The following is a 23,069-nucleotide window of genomic DNA, read 5'->3' as shown; positions in this document are numbered from 1 at the left end:
TGGCGGTTCTTGATGCAGTGCCCTCTGAGGGATCGAAGATCACAGGTGTTCAGCTTAAGCTTGGCCTTTACGCACTGAAGTTCCTCCCGATCCCTTGAATCATTTAATGATAATGTGCACTGTAGAGGGAGAAATATGCAAATCCCTTCCAATCTTTCTTTAAGGTGCATTGTTTTTAAACATTTTTTCTTACGCATTTGTTGACAAATGCCATCTTTGCTCATCAAAGACTCAGCCTTTCCTGGATGCTGCTTTTGTACCAAACCATGATTACAATCACCTGTTGACATCACCTGTTTGGAATCCCATTATTATGTTTTTTCACCTCATTACTGGCCCTAAATTGCCCCTGTACCGACTTTGTTTGGAATGTGTTGCAGGCCTGTTGAAGAAATAAAGGTATATTAACAAATGAAATAAAGTTGAGAAGACAACTTAAAATATCTTGGGTTCAAACTGAAATCAAATAAAAGTCAAAGTAAATGTAAGGAACACTGCATTTTTATTTTATTTGCATTTTCCCTACTGTCCCAACATTTTCTGATTTGGGGTTGTAATAGAGGTAACCCAGTTCATGTGATGTGAACAGCATGATGCATCTTGTTTTTTTTTTAAATTAATATTCTGTATAATGTGTATTATATAAGAAAATAAGTTTTATTTTGTGCTGCAGTAATATGTGACTTTACTACAAAAATTAGACCTATAGATAAATAGATTACTTAGTCTCAGTGGCAAACACATGTACTTAACTGGTGTATGCGTACTGAGGTTGGGTCACATTTTAGGATTGCTCACTATCATTCTGTGGCACTGCTGATATGTGCTCCTAATTCAAATAAAGCATCAGCAGCCCATCTGATTGCATCTTTGAGCAACTCACACATAATGATAAAGAGCTGATTTTCAAACCCAGATGGCACATCTGTCAACAACCTCCAAAACCTGACGACAAACGAAAAATCAGGGCTAAAATTGTGTAGTGTGAACTAGGCAAAAGAACACAGTTTAGCATAGGGCTGTCGCGCTAACCGCAATTTTGAAATACCGCGGTATAGACCAGCCAACCGCAGGGCATGCCAAGCAACCGCAACACCGCGATGTTCACGTTTTTTTCTTTCTTTCTTTTTTTATCTTGTTGCAGGGTCCATCTTGTTTTTCGCTTACATTTGGGCGTAATAAATGTTAAATAAATTCATAATGAAAATAAGCTAAGAGCGTTATTTTCCTGCCAACTGTTAGCATCTGTTGCTGCTGAGTGTCAGACTTTGTGTTTTAAGATGGAAACAATGACAACAGTAATTACAGGCAAGTTTATTAATGATCAAATTGAGTTCACACACAATAAAATACTTGTAATTTAGACTATATTCAAACAGCCTTGGCGTACTAAAACACTTAATGACGGTTAATTTGGCATTGCAGCCTGCAAATATTCTCTTGCTGGCTTGCTGGTATGATTTAAATGTATTTTTCCGTTTAAGAAAAATGTATTGAAACGAATAATAACTTAATGTAGTATATATTGTTATGTCAATTATACCTAATATATAGATGGTTAATAGTGGCGCGACAACCAGGCTAGATTTCCTCTGCTCTCTAAAGTTGCATGCAGGTACAGTACATGTGTATTAGTGTAACGAGCACCATCAGAGAGAGTTTTAGTGCTGCTGGGAACATCGCTACCCCACTCAGATCCTCTCTCAAACCACATCAGGTGAACATGTTGGTTTTTCTAGCGCGCATGATAACGCCGGTTTAAGGTCTTATAGACTATTCTAAACGAAAGGTTTCGTTTTATTTTTTTTACCATATTTTGATTAGATGTGCATTTAAAATATTTAGCCTAAACAGTTTGCTTTTTTTTCGTTTCACAGTGTAAATCTAGCCTAGGCTAGAAGCTATATTTAAACCTTTTTTTAATAGAGAAAAGACATGCATTCTTATTGCGCATCCATGCTCTGTTCTGTATTGAACAATAAACACGCATTTGATTTGTCTTAAAGCTGTCTCATCTTTGTCATTATAAAGCAATAATACACCGAATTATAGCCTAACAATAAAGCTTGTTTATATAGCTCTAAAATCCAGATAAATTAAGTAATTTTCAAAAACAAAAAAAATGGCGATATTATCGCATACCGCGATACCGTGTTGAACCACGCTGAATACCGCAAGAGGAAATTCTTTCACCGCGACAGCCCTAGTTTAGCACCTATGTAGAAAACCAGTTCTTATTTCTCTGCTAGATGGATAAGGTTTTTTAATAGTTGTGGTGCAGTATTGACTGGCAAAAAGCTAAAGGGTGCAGGTGACAAAACTGGGAAGCAGTGGGTTAAGTACACCACAGATGTATTGCTAAAGCTAGTTTTACCAAACATCTCAGTGAAAAGTAATACTATTTGTTCAGGATCTGCTTTCATGGTCATCTAAATAAGCTTTTAATTTCTATAATTTAAAGTATGTGCAAACCCCATTTCGAAAAAAATGTTGAACATTTTGTAAAGTGGGAAAAAAAACAAGAATCTGTGATTTTTTAAAAATTATTTTAAACTTCTGCTTAAGTGATTAAAGAACAAAGTACAGTGGTACCTTGAAACTTGACGTCAGTTGGTTCTAGGAGTGGCATCAAGTTTAAAAGGCGTTGAGTTGCAAGGTATTTTTTGTCCACAAGGATGTATGGGAAACCTGTTAATGCATTCCATGGTCCAGAGGAACTGCATTTATATTAGGCTAATGTAAAATGGGATTGCTTTTAACAATTACACACTAAAAATAACACAAATGTAATATAAAAACACTGAAATACAATTGCAGAGAAGTTAAAAATCAATATAAAAATACAATAAAAGATTCAAAATATTCAAAAGATTGAACATTAAGATACTGAAAGATATAGAATATTAAGAGTGTATCATGAATGGGTATAAATGGAAGATCCACTAAAGCAGGGGTGCCCATACTTTCGTAGCTTGAGATCTACTATTTTAGTAGACAGGTCATCGCGATCTACTTTTTAAGGTATCTACTTTTTTTTCATCCTTTTTCAAGCTTTTTTAAAATGCACTTCAGTTGCTAATATTGATATTCAGCATAACCGGGCAAGCGACTGGAGGAAAAAAATTCAAAATTATTCTGATAATTTTCTCTAAATGGTGTCAGCCAGGTTTATGTAATCTGAACAATAGCTGCTGATGATTAAAGAAACAGTGGCTACATTTCATGTCAAATCACGTTGACCCATTTGAATGAGGCGTGATCTACCAGCGTGCATTGTGCGATTAAATGGTAGATCACGACTGATGTATTGGCCACCCCTGGAGTAAAGGCTTAGTCTTTGCAAGCAAAGATGGGTCACCCCTTTCTGCCACACATCATGACAAAATTGTCAATGAGTTAAAAAAACATATCTTAAAAAAAGAACATATCTATGGTGGAAAGACCCTGAGAAATCTTGGTGTGTTTAGGGCAAGGCAACAAACCACTGCAAAATATGCTTGACCTTTGAGCCATCATATGGCATCGCATGAGAAACCGTCCTGCTACTGTGAAATATAGTCACGAGCAATATGTGCTCAGAGGACTTCAGAAAGGTTTTTTTTAACACAAGTTGCTGCTACATCAAGAAATGCAACCTCAAAAACAAAAAATTCCAGACTCAAATTTGAACATTTTGTAAAAAGCAGTAAAAAAAGAATGTGATTTGATAATCTATTTAAATATTCATGTAGCAAAGTGGTGAGCAAGACCAATCATTGCTTATCCTTTTTTTAAAAATATTTTTACCTAGTCTCTTCTCTCTTAAGTAGTATCGAATTACCTGATCACATTTCACCTTGCCCTGACAGAGCAAAGGTCGTAATTGCAGCAGTTATAAGGAATCTCCTCCAGCAGTACCACCTTCAGACAAGCCAATCATTGTCCGTATGGGCTCCCGGCCTGCCAGTAGCAGAGCTACACAATAGGCTACACAATTTCCTCACTGGTTATCAATTCACTGTTTATTTTGAAATGGTGTAACTTAAATATTCTATAAACCTTTTTTTTTTTTTTGCCTTTGTCCTGACTTTTTGGAAGGTGTTTCTATTTACAAAATACAATACAGTTGACTAGCGAAAAACATTGGAAATATTTAATCTTTTCTCAGTTAACAAAAGATCCAAGAATTAACAAATCATGAATTTTTAACTTTACATTTTACAATATTCAGACCTGTCAACCTTGAGTACAAATCCCCCCCGCTCAACCCGTACATCAATTCTACGCAGAAACTTCAGAGTTCTCATGGTCCGGGTTCATCTCAGAAGGACCAAAAGAAAGTGGAAATGTGTACTGTAGTCGGATTTCACATTTCACAGGCCAATGTTTTAGCTTGCTTGTAGGTAGCAACACTGAGTTTCTAGAAAACTGTGTGCACATACAGGGGTTGGACAAAATAACTGAAACACCTGTAATTTTAGTGTGGTAGGTTTCATGGCTAAATTGGACCAGTCTGGTGGCCAATCTTCATTAATTGCACATTGCACCAGTAAGAGCAGAGTGTGAAGGTTCAATTAGCAGGGTAAGAGCACAGTTTTGCTCAAAATATTGCAATGCACACAACATTATGGGTGACATACCAGAGTTCAAAAGAGGACAAATTGTTGGTGCACGTCTTGCTGGCGCATCTGTGACCAAGACAGCAAGTCTTTGTGATGTATTAAGAGCCACGGTATCCAGGGTAATGTCAGCATACCACCAAGAAGGACAAACCACATCCAACAGGATTAACTGTGGACGCAAGAGGAAGCTGTCTGAAAGGGATGTTCGGGTGCTAACCCGGATTGTATCCAAAAAACATAAAACCACGGCTGCCCAAATCACGGCAGAATTAAATGTGCACCTCAACTCTCCTGTTTCCACCAGAACTGTCCGTCGGGAGCTCCACAGGGTCAATATACACGGCCGGGCTGCTATAGCCAAACCTTTGGTCACTCGTGCCAATGCCAAACGTCGGTTTCAATGGTGCAAGGAGCGCAAATCTTGGGCTGTGGACAATGTGAAACATGTATTGTTCTCTGATGAGTCCACCTTTACTGTTTTCCCCACATCCGGGAGAGTTACGGTGTGGAGAAGCCCCAAAGAAGCGTACCACCCACACTGTTGCATGCCCAGAGTGAAGCATGGGGGTGGATCAGTGATGGTTTGGGCTGCCATATCATGGCATTCCCTTGGCCCAATACTTGTGCTAGATGAGCACGTCACTGCCAAGGACTACCGAACCATTCTGGAGGACCATGTGCATCCAATGGCGGTGCCGTGTATCAGGATGACAATGCACCAATACACACAGCAAGACTGGTGAAAGATTGGTTTGATGAACATGAAAGTGAAGTTGAACATCTCCCATGGCCTGCACAGTCACCAGATCTAAATATTATTGAGCCACTTTGGGGTGTTTTGGAGAAGCGAGTCAGGAAACGTTTTCCTCCACCAGCATCACGTAGTGACCTGGCCACTATCCTGCAAGAAGAATGGCTTAAAATCCCTCTGACCACTGTGCAGGACTTGTATATGTCATTTCCAAGACGAATTGACGCTGTATTGGCCGCAAAAGGAGGCCCTACACCATACTAATAAATTATTGTGGTCTAAAACCAGGTGTTTCAGTTATTTTGTCCAACCCCTGTAACTGACAACCAAAAACTCTTGAGCAGCTGAAAGTCTTGCATCAAATGAAAATGGGAAAAAATCCAAATGATTAAAAAGCGCAAACAATTCCAGAAATTGGGTTTGCATTTGTATCCAAACAAGGGGCATACTTTTGTGTCGGTAAAAAGACCACAAACCAGAACAGTATAGAAAACTGGACAGTATAGAAAATGCACCGTTTCTTACAATTACATTTGTTTTATTGCAGACACTATAAACCTAAGATATTTTATGTTCTTTTTTCTGGTCAATTTCATTTAAATTGTTAATAATCATCATCATTCTTGCATTGTAGGTCTGCAACAGAAATCTTTTAAAAAGTTGGGAGAATAAATAATTTACCACTCTGCAATGTTATGTTGCCATACCCTCTCACAAAACTTAAAACATTTTGGCACAGAGGGTATCATTGTTTCAGGTGTTATTTTGTCACATTCTTCCTGAAAACATGTTTTTTTTTTTTTTTTAATTTAGCACGTCCAATTTCGTCCCATCTATCATCCTCTCATTAGTGCGGATTCCTGCTCCTGATTGTCGGGCTGACGAGGCCGTTCCATGCCTCCTCCGAAACGTGCACAGCCAATCGACCATCTTATCACCCACACTTGACGAGTGCAGCGTGGCAGAGTACTGTGTACGGAGGACCACACACTCCGCCACACCCCCTCCCGTCTCCATACAGGCGCCACCAACCAGCCAGCAGAGGGCGCAACCGCCCCGTTCCTGAGAGAGCATCCCCTACGGTCTCAAGTCCCGCCCCCCACCCGGACAACAGGCCAATCGTTGTCCATAGCCGCCCAGCCTCGACCGTGAAGGCAGAGCTGGATTCGAAACGACGCTCCTTCGAAATCCAGCCCTGGTTGCAGCGCGTGTCTTTTACCGCTGCGCCACCTGAGCGGCCCTGAAAACATGTTTTTAAGTGTGCAACAGTATGGTGTGGTTGTTGTAGTCGACACGTTTTTAGTTTTTAAATTCTCCACACATTCTCTTTTGGGGACAGGTTAGCACTGCAGGCAGGCCAGTCCAGTACCTGTATCCTCTTCTTCTACAGCCATGCCTTTGTAATTTAAGCAGCATGTGGTTTTGCATTGTCTTGTTAAAAAAATGCATGGACATCCCTGAAAAGGTGTCTTGAAGGCAGCATATGTTTAACTAAATCTTCATGTACTTTGCATTAATGCTGCCATCACAAAAGTATACATTTCCTTTGCCAAGGGTACTGACACAACCCTATACAATAGCAGACACTGGCTTTTGGACCTGTTGATGATAACAGTCTGGATGGTCCCTTTCGTCTTTGGTCCAAAGCACATGACATCCATTTCTTCCAATGAAGATCTGAAATACTTATTCGTCTGACAACTTGATCCCACTTTTGAACCTGGTTAATGTAAAGCCACTTTTTTGCACAGTATAGTTTTCAGTGGCATTTGAAAAAAATGTAACTCCGTATTGTAATGCATGACAAAATGTATGCCAAGGTAATTCCTTGTCCATGTGGTTATATTAGCTATTGATAAATGCTGGTTCTTGATGCAGTGCATGCAAGAACGTCTGAGAAATCAGAGATAAGTTCAGCTTAGACTTGCACACTTGTTCTTTATGCACTGAAATGTATCCTGTAATTCCTTAAATCGTTTAATAATATTTTGCACTGTAAAAGGAGAAATATGCAAATGCTTTCAAATCTTTCTTTGAGGAAAACTGTTTTAATGAATTGTTTTTTAAATAATTTTCTTATGCATTTGTTGATCAACTGGAGACCCTTTGCCCGTCTTTGCTCCTTAATGGCTTTTATGGATACTGCTTTTGTCCCAAACAATAAGAAAACCATCACTGGTTGACATCAACTATTTAAAATCCCATCACTATTTAGATTCTTTACCTTATTACTAGCCTAAACTTCCTAAATTTCCACCCGTGGGATAATAAAAGGCTATCTTGTCTTATCTTATACTGTCCCAAAATTTTTGCAGGCCCAAAATGTAAAAATGGATGTATATTAACAAATAAAATAAAGTTGACAAGACAAAACATAAAATATCTTAGATTTATGCTATGGAGAGGAATTAGTGATGAACTCAAATGCAGTCACTATGGTGGAAAATGTCAAATGCAATACATGCATGTCATTGCTTTCCCATAGTGACATGCGGTTAAGGTGACCAAATGAAAAGCAATCTATTACATTATTTTAATGTTGCTTGGCCTCTTTACTTGTGTCAGAACTGAATACAAATCAGCCTGAACAACTCACAGCTGTATTGCATTTCACTGTGTGCTGTTTTGAAAGTGCATTTTCTCAGACAGCAAACAATTCGTGATAAACTAAAAAGTAATCACTGTCCAATCACAATCCCCTAACGAATTAGAAATGTTTAGAAACTACACAAAAGTAATTGGTTGTAGCTGTAACCTAATTCTAAGAAACACGTTACACTTTACAGTTGAGGATGGTTGAGCATGACGATGTGCTTTTCAAAGCTGAGAGGCTTTTTGACAACTTGGAAAAGAACGTGTGTATACACAGCCACACACACATTCACACACATCTCTCACACATCTTTCACAAACACACTTCATTCTCAGACACACATTTTTATGCAATTCCTTGTAAATGTTTTTTTCAGTAAAGAGGTCAAGCATCATGAAAACCATTTAATATACAGTACTAGTCAAAAGTTTGTACACACCTTTATATTCAATGTTGGTTTTTTTTCTACATTGTAGATTAATACTGAAGGCATCCAAACTATGAAGGAACACATGGAATTATGTAGTAAACAAAAAAGTGTTGAAGGAGGTGCTGAGCACTTGTTGGCTGCTTTGCCTTCACTCTGCGGTCCAACTCATCCCAAACCATCTCAGTTGGGTTTAGGTCAGGTGATTGTGAAGGCCAGGTCATCTGACGCAGCACTCCATCACTCTCTATCTTGGTCAAATAGCCCTTACATAGCCTGGAGGTGTGTTTGGGGTCATTGTCTGTTGAAAAACAAATGATGGTCCCACTAAGCGCAAACCAGATATGGTATGGCATGTTGCTGCAGAATGCTGTGGTAGCCATGCTGGTTAAGTGTGCCTTTGATTTTGAATAAATCACCAACAGTGTCACCAGCAAAGCCCCCCCCCTACCATCACACCTCCTCCTCCATGCTTCACGGTGGGAACCACACATGTACAAACCATTTGCTCAGCTTTTCTGTGTCTTACATAGACACGGCGGGTGGAACCAAAAATCTCAAATTTGGACTCATCAGACCAAAGGACAGATTTCCACTGGTCTTATGTCCATTCCTTGTGTTTCTTGGCCCAAGTAATTCTCTTCTTCTTCTTGTTATTCCTCAGAAGTGGCTTCTTTACAGCAATTCGACCACGAAGGCCTGATTCACGCAGTCTCCTCTGAACAGTTGATGTTGAGATGTGTTGCTACTTGAACTCTGTGATGTCACGTGGGAAGAAAGGACGCAAATGCAGAAGTAAATAAAAATAATAATAATATTTTATTTAATTATAAGGACAACAGAAAGATAAACAGCAAACGAAAAACAGAACACAAAAAACCCGATCGGAAACTCCGACGGAGCTGCTGGCGCAACTAAATGAAAAATAAACAAAGTGAAACCAAAACAGAAGGAAGCGGGACGCGAACCCCGGTCAGCCGCGTGGCAGCCGGGAGCGTTACCACCGCACTGTAGTGGTGCTGGAAAACGGGAGCGCGAGAACCTCTAATACGCTTAGGAGCGAAGGGAGAGGAGGGGAACTCCGAGGAGCGCTAGACCCAACACCGCGACTAACAATCGCAGTGACCGGTCGGCGCGCCCTGGATCGCGGAGCTGACACACCAATCTGAAACCAGAAAGAAACAAATAAACAAAGTTAGGCAGTTCTAGACTGCGGATTCGAACCGGGGTCTTTAGCACGGCAACCGCTTGCTCAGCGGAGTCGCCACCCAGCGGTTGGAGAATCCAATGTTCAGAATAACTGAAGGCACTGATGCCAGAATACTTTCAGCGCTTTAACACAGCGCTGAGTGAAACCGCTAACGCTAACTGCTAGCGCAAAATGAACTGCAGTTCGAGGACTGCACCGCGTCGCACCACACTATATCTACGAGACCAACAGAACATACCAGTTACCTCAAACCTTGCGGTTTTACTTACCCGAATGGCATACGCCACCAGGGCTACCAGCTAAGGCTACGAACGTGTGGACGACTGCCACCACGGACCGGAAAACAAACAAAGGTGCGACACCCGCTGCTGTGTGGAGCTGGCTTAAGTAGTCAGCCCCACGGCTGCGGGTGATCAGCACTAATTAGGAGGCCTGGTATAAGAGGCCTTTGTTCTCTGAGCTCTGTAATGTCTGCTTCGCTGGGAACCCGGGGCACGTTCACCAGCTACCACAGACCTCGTTATAGAACCCCCTCCTCTAGGGACAGCTCCTGAGGTCCCAAGACCCGCAGCTCGGTTGCGCCGGAACTCGCGGATCAGTTCAGGGTCCAGGATCTGGCGAGCCGGTACCCATGAACGTTCCTCAGGGCCGTAACCTTCCCAATCCACCAAGTATTGGGTGCTACCCTGAACCTTCCTGCTGTCAAGCAACCGGCGGACGGTGAAGGCAGGGGCACCCTGGATGATACGAGGGGCGGGAGGTTGGGGAGGGGGTAAAACTCCCCCGCACATAAATGGTCGGAGATGGGAGACATGAAAGGTTGGATGCACTTTCATACGGGGAGGAAGCTCCAACCTATACGTCACCGGATTAATCCGCTTTACCACCTTGAACGGACCAATGTACTTGGGTGCCAACTTATGTGGGGCACCTCGAACGGGGAGATCCCTCGTTGACACAAGTACTCGTTGGCCTGGCCGGAAGGTAAGAGCCGGCTGCCGCCTGCGGTCAGCTTTGCGCTTCACAGAGCACTGGGTGGCCACAAGTGCCTGCCTAGCTTTGCGCCAGGCGGCGCGGCAGCGGCGGACATGAAGCTGTACAGACGGGACCGCTACCTGCTGCTCCTGCTCAGGAAAGAGCGGCGGAGGGTACCCGAACTGAGCCTCAAACGGTGACATTCCAATCGCCGAATGATGCAGGGTGTTGTGAGCAAACTCTGCCCATATCAACTTATCCGACCACGTGGTCGGATTCCCTGCCGTCAGGCACCTGAGCATCTTGCTCAGATCCTGGATCAGCCTCTCCGACTGCCCATTCGACTCCGGGTGGTAGCCGGAGGATAAGCTGGCCGTGGCGCCAAGAAGTTGGCAAAAGGCCCGCCAGCACTGGCTTACAAACTGTGGACCCCGATCAGACACAATGTCTGATGGGACCCCATGTGCTCTCACCACATGATTCAGGATGATTTGCGCAGTACCCATGGCGGATGGTAGCTTGGGCAGTGGGATAAAAAGGCAAGATTTGGTAAACCGGTCGACAATTACCAATACCGCCGTGAACCCTCTGGATTTTGGCAAGCCTGTCACAAAGTCCAGAGAAATGTGGGACCACGGTCTAGCAGGTATTGGCAACGGATGAAGGAGGCCCCGCGGGCGCTCTCTGGGTGTCTTGTTCAGAGCACACACAGAGCAAGCACGGACAAAGTCACGTACCTGGTTCTCCATCCCCGGCCACCAAAATCTTCGGCGCAGCAAGACCAGGGACTTAGTCACACCTGGGTGCGCCGAAAATGGGGAAGCATGGGCCCATTCAAAAATCTGACGCCGTACGGATGAAGGTACGTACAGTCTGTCAGGAGGTCCCCCACCGGGGTCGGGTTCAGCCCGGTGGGCATCCCGAATGACCTTCGATATGCCCAATGTGACTGGGGCCGCTATCAGGGTCGAGGGGATCACGGGATCAGGTCCGGTCTCCGGCCTGGTCGGTTCCCACTGTCTAGACAGAGCGTCCGGTTTGACGTTTCTGGACCCCGGTCTATAAGACAGTGTAAAATTGAACCTTCCAAAAAATAAGGACCACCGGGCCTGACGGGAGTTCATCCTCTTGACTTGCTGGATGAATGACAGATTTTTGTGATCCGTCCAGACAAGAAAAGGATGATTGGCCCCCTCGAGCCAGTGTCGCCACTCCTCTAACGCCAACTTAATGGCCAAGAGTTCCCTGTCTCCAACCGGGTAGTTCCGCTCGGCTGGAGTCAGGCGGTGCGAGAAGAAGGCACATGGATGCAGCTTCTTCTCTGGCCCCACTCTTTGGGACAAAACTGCCCCAGCTCCGACCTCGGAGGCATCCACTTCGACAACGAAGGGTTCCTCTGGGTCGGGCAACTGTAAAACGGGAGCAGTTGTCAAGAGTGTTTTTAGCTCGTCAAAAGCTTGTTGGGCCTGCACCGTCCATCGGAACGGACCTTTTCCTGTAAGGTCCGTTAACGGAGAGGCGACTGAGCTAAAGTTCTTAATGAAACGCCGAAAAAAGTTTGCAAAGCCCAAAAACCTTTGCAGTTGGCGTAAAGAACTTGGAGTTGGCCACTTCTCCACAGCTGATACCTTAGCCGAGTCCATGCGCAGGGTGCCCTCGGCCACTACAAACCCCAGGAACGAAACCGTGGGGGAGTGAAAGACTGACTTCTCCAGTTTGACAAACAAATGGTTGTCAAGCAAAAGCTGGAGAACTCGTCGGACATGCCCTATATGCTCGTCGATGGACCGACTAAAGATAAGAATATCGTCTAAGTAAACATAGACGAATTTACCAAGAGTCTCCCGCAAGACCTCATTGATAAATCTCTGGAAGACTGCGGGGGCATTCATTAACCCAAATGGCATCACCCGGTATTCATAGTGGCCAGTGGGCGTAATGAACGCAGTCTTCCACTCATCCCCCTGCCTGATCCGGATCAAATTGTACGCGCTGCGAAGATCGAGCTTGGAAAAAACAGAAGCTCGCTGAAGGGCTTCGAAAGCCGTGGCCATCAGCGGCAGCGGGTACCGATCCTTGATCGTAACGGCGTTCAGACCGCGATAATCGATACAGGGGCGCAGGGTGCCGTCCTTTTTGTTCACAAAAAAGAACCCTGCCCCAGCTGGGGAGGAGGAAGGACGGATGAACCCCTGTTTAAGTGCCTCACGCACATACTCCTCCATAGCCACCTTCTCTGGACCGGAGAGCGAAAAAAGGCGCCCCCTAGGAGGAGTAGTGCCGGACAAAAGATTGATGGCGCAATCGAACGGTCTGTGGGAGGGCAAGTCCTGCGCCCGGGACTTGCTAAAAACTTCCCGTAAGTCATGGTACACAGGGGGAACAGCTGCCAAATCCGGCACCTCCATCTTCGGTTCCGTCGGAGCAGAACCCGTGCCACCTTGCAGCAAACACGAGTCGCGACACCGCGTTCCCCAGATGAAGATTGATCCGGTGGCCCAGTCGATCTGAGGGTTGTGTCTTTGCAGCCACGAATACCCCAAAACCACCTGGAGGTGAGGAACGTGAGTTACAAGAAAGGTAATCCGTTCCTCGTGGTTTTGCAGACGCAACGTGAGAGGTCTTGTCCGTTGGGTTATCGGGCTGCCCGCTACAGGTCGGCCATCCACCGCATGGACCGACACTGGTGATGCTAGCGGTTGGACCTCAATCCCCAGCCTGTGTACCAGATCGCGGTCAATGAAATTCTCCACCGCACCTGAATCGACACAAACCTGAAGGTTTGTGTTTCCGAGGCCCCAGGACAACCGGGCCTGCAAAAGCAGACCTTGGGCAGGGATGGTAGGTCGGCTCACTCCCGAGTCCCTGACTCGAGAGCGGCCTAGATGTTTTCCGGCCGCCGAGGTCGGGAGAACGAACCCGATGCCGAACGGGCATTGGCACGGGCTGAGCCCAACTGCATGGGTTCGGGATCCAGGGCCGGTGGAGGAGACTTAGGGGGCGCCAGCAAGCGGGTAAACGGGGGGCAGGTACCCCGCTCCCGGTTTCGCTGGCGAAGACGGGTATCGATGGCTGTGGCCAGCGTATAGGAGGCCTTAAGGGTCGTTGGACAGTCCCTGGTGGCCAGCTCATCCTTTATCTTCTCCGATAAGCCACGATGAAAGATGGCGGTGAGAGAGCCCTCATCCCACCCACACTCCGCCGCTAGTGTCCTAAATTCGATTACGTAATCTACGACTGGCCGATTACCTTGGGTTAGCTCAAGTAAGCGTGGGCCTGCCTCACGACCCCCCGAGGGGTGGAAGAAGGTCTCCTTTAAGGCCTCCTTAAAGGCGCTTTCGGATGAGCATTCCGGAGCGTTCTGCTCCCAGAGGGCGGTAGCCCATTCCAAGGCTCGGCCAGTCAATAGAGAAACGATATAGGCAACCCTCGACCGCTCTGTGGGGTAGCGGGAGGGCTGCAACTCGAAGGCTAGCGCGCACTGGAGGAGGAAGCCACGGCACCTCTTGGCCTCTCCCGAATATCTTTCAGGAGGAGGAATGGGGGTGTCGCGGCTTCCACATCCTCCCGAATGGGGTGGGGGGTGTGGGCCGGCTCCTAAAGCTGGAGACTGCTGGCTAAGCGCAGCTACCTGCTGCGCCAATTGGCTAATGGCCACCTCGTGCCTGCCTAACGCCACACCCTGGTGGCGTAATACGTCGATAGGGGGTGGCGTTTCTGCTGCGTCCATGGTTGGTCGCACCTTTCTGTCACGTGGGAAGAAAGGACGCAAATGCAGAAGTAAATAAAAATAATAATATTTTATTTAATTATAAGGACAACAGAAAGATAAACAGCAAACGAAAAACAGAACACAAAAAACCCGATCGGAAATTCCGACGGAGCTGCTGGCGCAACTAAATGAAAAATAAACAAAGTGAAACCAAAACAGAAGGAAGCGGGACGCGAACCCCGGTCAGCCGCGTGGCAGCCGGGAGCGTTACCACCGCACTGTAGTGGTGCTGGAAAACGGGAGCGCGAGAACCTCTAATACGCTTAGGAGCGAAGGGAGAGGAGGGGAACTCCGAGGAGCGCTAGACCCAACACCGCGACTAACAATCGCAGTGACCGGTCGGCGCGCCCTGGATCGCGGAGCTGACACACCAATCTGAAACCAGAAAGAAACAAATAAACAAAGTTAGGCAGTTCTAGACTGCGGATTCGAACCGGGGTCTTTAGCACGGCAACCGCTTGCTCAGCGGAGTCGCCACCCAGCGGTTGGAGAATCCAATGTTCAGAATAACTGAAGGCACTGATGCCAGAATACTTTCAGCGCTTTAACACAGCGCTGAGTGAAACCGCTAACGCTAACTGCTAGCGCAAAATGAACTGCAGTTCGAGGACTGCACCGCGTCGCACCACACTATATCTACGAGACCAACAGAACACACCAGTTACCTCAAACCTTGCGGTTTTACTTACCCGAATGGCATACGCCACCAGGGCTACCAGCTAAGGCTACGAACGTGTGGACGACTGCCACCACGGACCGGAAAACAAACAAAGGTGCGACACCCGCTGCTGTGTGGAGCTGGCTTAAGTAGTCAGCCCCACGGCTGCGGGTGATCAGCACTAATTAGGAGGCCTGGTATAAGAGGCCTTTGTTCTCTGAGCTCTGTAATGTCTGCTTCGCTGGGAACCCGGGGCACGTTCACCAGCTACCACAGACCTCGTTATATGTGAAGCATTTATTTGGGCTCTAATCTGAGGTGCTGTTAATTTGTGGTTTCTTAGGCTGGTAACTCTGATGAATTTATCCTCTGCAGCAGAGGTAACTCTTGGTCTTCCTTTTCTGGGGCGGTCCTCATGAGAGCCAGTTTCATCATAGCGTTTGATGGTCTTTGCAACTGCACTTATGGACATTTTCAAAGTTCTTTACATTTTCCGGATTGACTGACCTTCATGTCTTAAAGTAATGATGGATTGTCGTTTCTTTCCACTTAGTTGAGAGATTCTTGCCATAATATGGATTAGAACAGTACTCAAATAGGGCTATTCACTGTAAAGACTTTTGTACCAATCCTACCTCTGCACAACACAACTGATGATCTCAAACTCATTAAGAAGGCAAGAAATTCCAGAAATTAACTCTTGACAAGGCACACCTGTTAATTGAAAACAATTTTGAGTGTGCAAAGCTGTCATCAAAGCAAAATGTGGCTACTTTAGAGAATCTAAAATATAAAACATAGTCTGGTTTGTTTAACACTTTTTTGTTTACTACATAATTCCATATGTGTTCCTTCATAGTTTGGATGTCTTCAGTATTAATCTACAATGTAGAAAATAAAAAAAATAAAAAATAATGAAAAAAGGTGTGTTCAAACGTTTGACTGGTACTGTATGTATATGTAATATACAGTGCCTTGCAAAAGTATTCAGCCCCCTTGAACTTTTCAACCTTTTGCCACATTTCAGGCTTTAAACATAAAGATATGAAATTGTAATTTTTTGTGAAGAATCAACAACAAGCGGGACACAATCGTGAAGTGGAACGAAATTTATTGGATATTTTAAACTTTTTTTAGAAATAAAAAACTGAAAAGTGGGGCGTGCAATATTATTCAGCCCCCTTGCGTTAATACTTTGTAGCGCCACCTTTTGCTGCGATTACAGCTGCAAGTCGCTTGGGGTATGTCTCTATTAGTTTTGCACATCGAGATACTGAAATTTTTTCCATTCTTCCTTGCAAAACAGCTCGAGCTCAGTGAGGTTGGATGGAGAGCGTTTGTGAACAGCAGTTTTCAGCTCTTTCCACAGATTCTCGATGGGATTCAGGTCTGGACTTTGACTTGGCCATTTTAACACCTGGATAAGTTTATTTGTGAACCATTCCATTGTAGATTTTGCTTTATGTTTTGGATCATTGTCTTGTTGGAAGATAAATCACCGTCCCAGTCTCAGGTCTTTTGCAGACTGCAACAGGTTTTCTTCCAGAATGGTCCTGTATTTGGCTCCATCCATCTTCCCATCAATTTTAACCATCTTCCCTGCCCCTGCTGAAGAAAAGCAGGCCCAAACCATGATGCTGCCACCACCATGTTTGACAGTGGGGATGGTGTGTTCAGGGTGATGAGCTGTGTTGCTTTTACGCCAAACATAACGTTTTGCGTTGTGGCCAAAAAGTTCGATTTTGGTTTCATCTGACCAGAGCACCTTCTTCCACATGTTTGGTGTGTCTCCCAGGTGACTTTTTATAGATATCTTTGAGAAATGGCTTTCTTCTTGCCACTCTTCCATAAAGGCCAGATTTGTGCAGTGTACGACTGATTGTTGTCCTATGGACAGAGTCTCCCACCTCAGCTGTAGATCTCTGCAGTTCATTCAGAGTGATCATGGGCCTCTTGGCTGCATCTCTGATCAGTCTTCTCCTTGTTTGAGCTGAAAGTTTAGAGGGACGGCCGGGTCTTGGTAGATTTGCAGTGGTCTGATACTCCTTCCATTTCAATATGATCGCTTGCACAGTGCTCCTTGAGATGTTTAAAGCTTGGGAAATCTTTTTGTATCCAAATTCGGCTTTAAACTTCTCCACAACAGTATCTCGTACCTGCCTGGTGTGTTCCTTGGTCTTCATGATGCTCTCTGCGCTTTAAACAGAACTCTGAGACTATCACAGAGCAGGTGCATTTATACGGACTTGATTACACACAGGTGGATTCTATTTATCACCATCAGTCATTTAGGTCAACATTGGATCATTCAGAGATCCTCACTGAACTTCTGGAGTGAGTTTGCTGCACTGAAAGTAAAGGGGCTGAATAATATTGCACGCCCCACTTTTCAGGTTTTTATTTCTAAAAAAAGTTTAAAATATCCAATAAATTTCGTTCCACTTCACAATTGTGTCGCACTTGTTATTGATTCTTCACAAAAAATTACAATTTCATATCTTTATGTTTAAAGCCTGAAATGTGGCAAAAGGTTGAAAAGTTCAAGGGGGCTGAATACTTTTGCAAGGCACTGTATGTATATTGCCGTTCATTTTGTCACCTTCACGGCATGTCACTATGAAAAAGCAATGACATACGTGTATTGCATTTCACAATTTTCCTGTCCATACATAATGTCTGGAACAAAATAGAAGTTATGTAAATTAAAATAGATGTAAATTAAGTACATGAAAATAAGTGGCTCACCTTGACAGTGCAACATAGAAAATCCCAAGAGAAATTACAGATATTCCAATGTGAAAGGACACACCAACAGCACCATATTCCTTAAAAACTTTCTTTAGCTGATTTGTTTTATTTTGGTTGTCCTCAGGTTCTGGAATTTCAGCTCCTTCCTTTGGGCCATTGGAAAGCTGCACCTAATAAGAGGGAAAGACAACTTCTTAGTATAAGCATTTAAAAAACTAATATTTCCAATAAAACATAGCTATGGAAGGGTAAAGAGAGGCACTTTAGTTTTTTATTTTTCAACAAATTTAATTTTTCCAATTATTTTCTGCTACAAAATGACCTACTATAACCATGCAAAGTACTTGTAATCAACATTTATAACAATTTAAAAAATGCACCACAAATTATTTTCCACTGCTGAATGGTGACACCAACAATGACATTAAATGTCTTGACCTGCAGTTAAACAAAAACAGTATACAAGAAAACTGTTGATGCATGCATTGTATGACAGTAATAATAATAATAAGATAGTAATTGTAATAGTGTAATATAGAAAGATTGTAAGATAGGCACACCACAAACACACACTAACACAAAGACTCTGCAAACCTAATTAGAATGAACCAAATTGGTAAAGACAATGGCATCATTATACTTCTAGCTGACAAGGGTAAATGTACCGTGGCCAGCATAGCAACAAGTCGACGCACGTTTTTGCAAATCGACGTATTTTTGGAATCGATTACGTCGCCGCATCACCCCACTGCTTGTTGTAAATGGAAATAGGAGTTTCTGTGACAGCCTAAACAGTGAGAAGGACATTGCATACGTCAACCTCTATGGACAGTGTCCAAGAAAAAAAAAAACCTTGCTTACTTCTCAGCACAAAACTGCAAGATTAAACTGTGTTAAAGAACATGAAAAGAAGCCTGATAAATATTGTCGGATGAAACCAAGATAAATGTGTTTGGTTCAGATGGGGTCCAGCATCTTTTGTGTTAACCTGGCCAGGACTACCACAGTAAATGCAGTGAAGCACGGAGGTGGGAGTGTGATGATATGGGGCTACATGAGTGCAAAAGGTGTTGGGGAGATGACATTTATAGATGGCACCATGAATGCCTGTGAATATACCAAAATACTGGTTGACAAGATGACTCCCAGTCTCCAGAAACTTGCCAGAAGAGGAATATTCCAGCATGATAGTGTTCCAAAGCACACTGCCAAAACCACAAAAAAGTAATAACTATGACCTGGCCAAGTATGTCACCTGACTGAATCCAATAGAACACCTTTGAGGTATTTTAAAGAAAAAGGTAGAGCAACATAATCCTTTCAGCAAAAAGCAGCTGAAAGAAATATTAGTTAAAACGGTAAGTTTTTAACTTTACATAAGAGCAAATACCCTATTGTTTAACTAAGAAGTAATGCAATTACTGTAAGGTGATACAATTTAGAATTATTTAACATTTAAGTGATATTGCACATGGGTGTACTCACTTCTGTTGTACACTGTACATCTGTATGAAGTGTTGTGTGGCTGTACGCCCTGGGTACTTTGCAAACATTTATATCAAGTAGATGTTCATATTTTCCACATTATTCATTAGTCTGTTGACTACATGTTGCTTTAGATTTAGAGTGCGGTCCACTAGAGTAGTTGTGTGAATAAATTCATGAACAAATGTTAAACAAAATAAAAGAATTGCTTTTTTCATGTCTTGCTAAAACTAAAAACACATAGGAAAAAAACAATTATGTATCATTATAATCATAATTCATGCATTACAGGGTTAATGAAATTGACACATATTTTCTACAAAGTCACCAGATTTCATGGTATAAATTCACATTTAAGTGTACTAATGCATTAATACTTCATATTTATATACATTTGTGGATTGTGAGGGGAAAAAAATGCAGGATATTTAAATGAAAAGTTCAAAGTTCGTAAGGGTATGTCTGCAAAAACAAATTTAAAAAATAGTGCCAAGACGTGGGAACAAAATTTATTTTCTGGGCACTTTTTCCTAGTTTACCTTACGGCCTAGCGCTATTTTTACACATTGTGTGGGTAGTCTAGTCTTTCATCTATGGACACTTTTAGATCACAGGACACTGTTTGACTGGGGCTCAATCCTCCTCAAAGCACTGACACTGACTTAGGGATTTTAAACAAAAGATTTAAACAAAACTGCTGATACGCTCAAAACAACACACACAAACATGTTAGTGTCATAAAAGTGCTTAGAATGGTCCAACAGTGGTGACAGTGTGTAAAGAGCAACAGATGGACTACAGTCAGTAACTGTATAACTACATAGTTCAAGTACAAGTTCATAGGTCGGGTAGGTGTAGATAATGAAATAATAAATGTGCGTCCCAGACAGGTGTACTTTCTAAAGTGCTCAGTGAGTGCATATCCAAGTACAGTAGTATGTAACATATCAGTTACAATAAGCAAGCGGGCGTTGTCGTTATCGTAACAACCCAGAAACTAATATTCAGCATTCTAATCTACCCCAACAAACGGTAAGATTCAACCCACAAAACTTAAATAAAAAAACAAGTGAAAGCGCAAAAGCAAAGTAATTACGTAAATGCAATGCATATAAAACAGGTCTACTATAATTACCCTTTGAGTGTCGGTTGTTGGTGTCCTGTTCGCGAAAGTGATTTGCGTCGGCTTGAAAACGTTGGATAAAGCTCTTTTTAGTAGCTTATCCGTGAGGGTCGCCATTAAATAAAAGTTAAAGAATGTTGGTAAACATAGGCTGTCGTTGGCCCATTGACGCATCTTTATCCGTGGAGAAAGAAACATGGCGAATTCAGGTTTTGGCGTTGAAGTGGATTTCGAAGCAGTCGTCGAGGCTGTCCCAAGCTGAGATACGTGTATGAAATTCCATTGGGTGATTTTGACGGATATGTCTTGCAGTGGTCGAAAGAGACTGTGTGTTCGTCTAACATTAATTTGTAAACAACTAATTATGTAATTGTGACGCATTTGGACAGATCTTGCCGAGTTATAATACAAACAAAACGACGAGGCAGCAAACCTTGCTCCCCAACAGAAAAACATTGTCGTTTTCCACCGATAATGGCTATTCAGCAGCGCCCGTGAACGAAAGACATGCAGTAAATTTAGCGTCTGGCTAGGCATACCCAGAGCCGTAGATAGAGAGAGTTGCGACACTCCTTGATCTCGCCGCTACGCGGTCACGTGGTTCATGTAACCCTCCAATAGTTCCAAACAAACCCGGCGCTGTCATGTTCTCATATGGGACAGGCAGCAGTGAGTGAAATATTAAACGCTAAATAATAAACATTTGTACAATTTCTGGGTATTTTCAACTGCGTTTACATTTACTGCATCTGCTTTAATATCAATTTGGTATATGAAGTGGAAGATTGATGTTTATAATGACTTAATAGGTCGTTCTTGTTAACACACAGTACATTATATTAGCATACATTACATAATGCGATATCATTAAGTAGTAGAGACAATATACAGTACAGAGATTAGACAGTTTTTTATGTTTTGTTTTTTACATAAACTAATCTCCCTTCACTTTCCTGAGGATTCATAATAATAATCATTTTGGTTAAACACTAAGCCATGTGGCTGGATTCATAAGGTTTACCTGCACTGAATGAACAGATTCATAAACACACTACCGTACCAATACCTTTAACATTATAGTGCAGGTACATGAAATAGCATTAATTCATGTCTTATTTCATGAGTAAGTAATAATTTATTCCTACATAAAAACATAGCACGTCTACGTCCATCACTCTCCTTTTCTGCCGCCGAAACCTTGATTCATGCTTTTATTACATCCAGAATTGATTATTGCAATAGTATCCTTTATGGTACATCTAACAAAATCCTAAAAAAACTTCAGTATATCCAGAATTCAGCTGCTCGCCTCCTTACTCATACTCGCTCCCGTGATCATATTACACCTGTTCTACAAAAACTTCATTGGCTTCCCGTTGCTCAACGCATTCAATTCAAAATTCTTCTATTCACTCACAAAGCTCTCCATAATCAGGCCCCATCCTACCTCACCGACCTGCTCCATCAGCACATTCCCTCCCGTAGCCTTCGCTCTTCTGAGGCTAACCTACTGTCCATACCCTCTAGGACCAAGCACCGGACCTGGGGTGACAGGGCCTTTTCCATAGCTGCTCCATCTTTATGGAATGCTCTCCCCAAACACCTACGAGATTGTCCTGACCTGTCCAAATTCAAGTCACTTCTCAAAACTCATCTATTCAATATGGCATTTAACTTGTAACAACACGAAATAAATGCTTTTATTTTTGCTATTCTTTTTAATAGTTTTTATACTTAGATCACGACAGAAATGTGAAGTCCTAGATCCTAAAACTTGTAAAGTTTTCAGTTTCCTGATTGCATGTAAATCTGTCCTGTTTCTGTCTAATTTTAAGAAATTGTTCTATATTTGTTGTTCTCTCTCATAATTTAGCTAATTTTTAATGAACTGTCTTATGCTGCTCTCTTTGTTTTTATCTTAATTATTCTTGATGTTGATGTACTATTTTGATTTTGTACTATGATTTGTATGGTGTATGTACGTATTTGTTTTGATTATTTGTCTTATGTAAAGCGTCTTTGAGTATCTTGAAAAGCGCTATATAAATAAAATGTATTATTATTTATTATTACATGTAATACATGAATTAATTCATAATTAATATGCACTAGTTCATTTTGTCTAATGTAAGTGGTGGACAAGGTACACAAACCATGTAGTTGAGTTGAAGTAGAGATATCCAAGGTAACATATTACTCCAGTAAAAGTAGTAGTAAAAGTAAAAATACTCTTTACCTCCACTAAAGTACTAAACTAAATTTACCTTCAAATGTACTTAAGAATGAAAGTAAAAGTATAATGATTTATTATGGCTCTGATGTTTTATTATCATTTCTGTAACAAGACTCTTGATTAATCAACTTTTAATTAATCAATTTTAGGTGAAAAGACTCTAGTGTCAATAATTTAGCTTAGCTGACTAAGCTAAATTCAGTTATACCTATTAATTAAGATAAACATGTAACATTTAGTGCTGAGCAAATGCTAAATAATAACAGTATTACGTATATTAATGACATCAAATTCATTATTTTTTTTAAAACAAAGCAACAAACAGCTAAAAATGCTTGATAAGTAGTGGAAATGAATGGGGCTCTATGGGATGTTTGGAACTATACAGAGCTCCACAACCCGGAAGCTGCACAGAAAATATGTCCCGCCCCCTTTCCAACGGTTCCCTATGGGAGTGTCGCCACTCTGTTCTCTCTACCGCTCTGGGCATACC

At 42.7% G+C, this 23,069-nt stretch overlaps 1 protein-coding gene across 3 annotated transcripts in view; it reads right to left on the bottom strand.

The window, feature by feature from the left end:
- The window catches only part of fam210b (family with sequence similarity 210 member B), a 28,120-nt gene extending 6,105 nt beyond the window's left edge, over positions 1–22,015 (bottom strand). Inside the window, exons 1-3 of one of the 3 annotated variants that reach the window (XM_062997603.1) lie at positions 20,356–20,906; positions 17,733–17,905; positions 14,439–14,704 (exon numbers count right to left, since the gene is read on the bottom strand). In XM_062997603.1, the coding sequence (XP_062853673.1) occupies positions 14,593–14,704; positions 17,733–17,905; positions 20,356–20,880 (810 nt within the window). In that variant the 5' untranslated portion in view covers positions 20,881–20,906 and the 3' untranslated portion in view covers positions 14,439–14,592. Of the gene's footprint in view, positions 1–14,438; positions 14,705–17,732; positions 17,906–20,355; positions 20,907–21,488 lie in introns of those variants that run through there. The other 2 variants (XM_062997604.1, XM_062997602.1) reach the window with 2 other exon arrangements.
- Positions 22,016–23,069: the final 1,054 nt, after the last annotated feature.

The sequence above is a fragment of the Trichomycterus rosablanca genome, chromosome 6, assembly GCF_030014385.1.
Source record: "Trichomycterus rosablanca isolate fTriRos1 chromosome 6, fTriRos1.hap1, whole genome shotgun sequence".
Classification (NCBI taxonomy): Eukaryota; Metazoa; Chordata; class Actinopteri; order Siluriformes; family Trichomycteridae; genus Trichomycterus; species Trichomycterus rosablanca.
The sequence above is the reverse complement of the archived record's forward strand: the minus strand, read 5'-3'. Positions and strand labels throughout refer to the sequence as shown.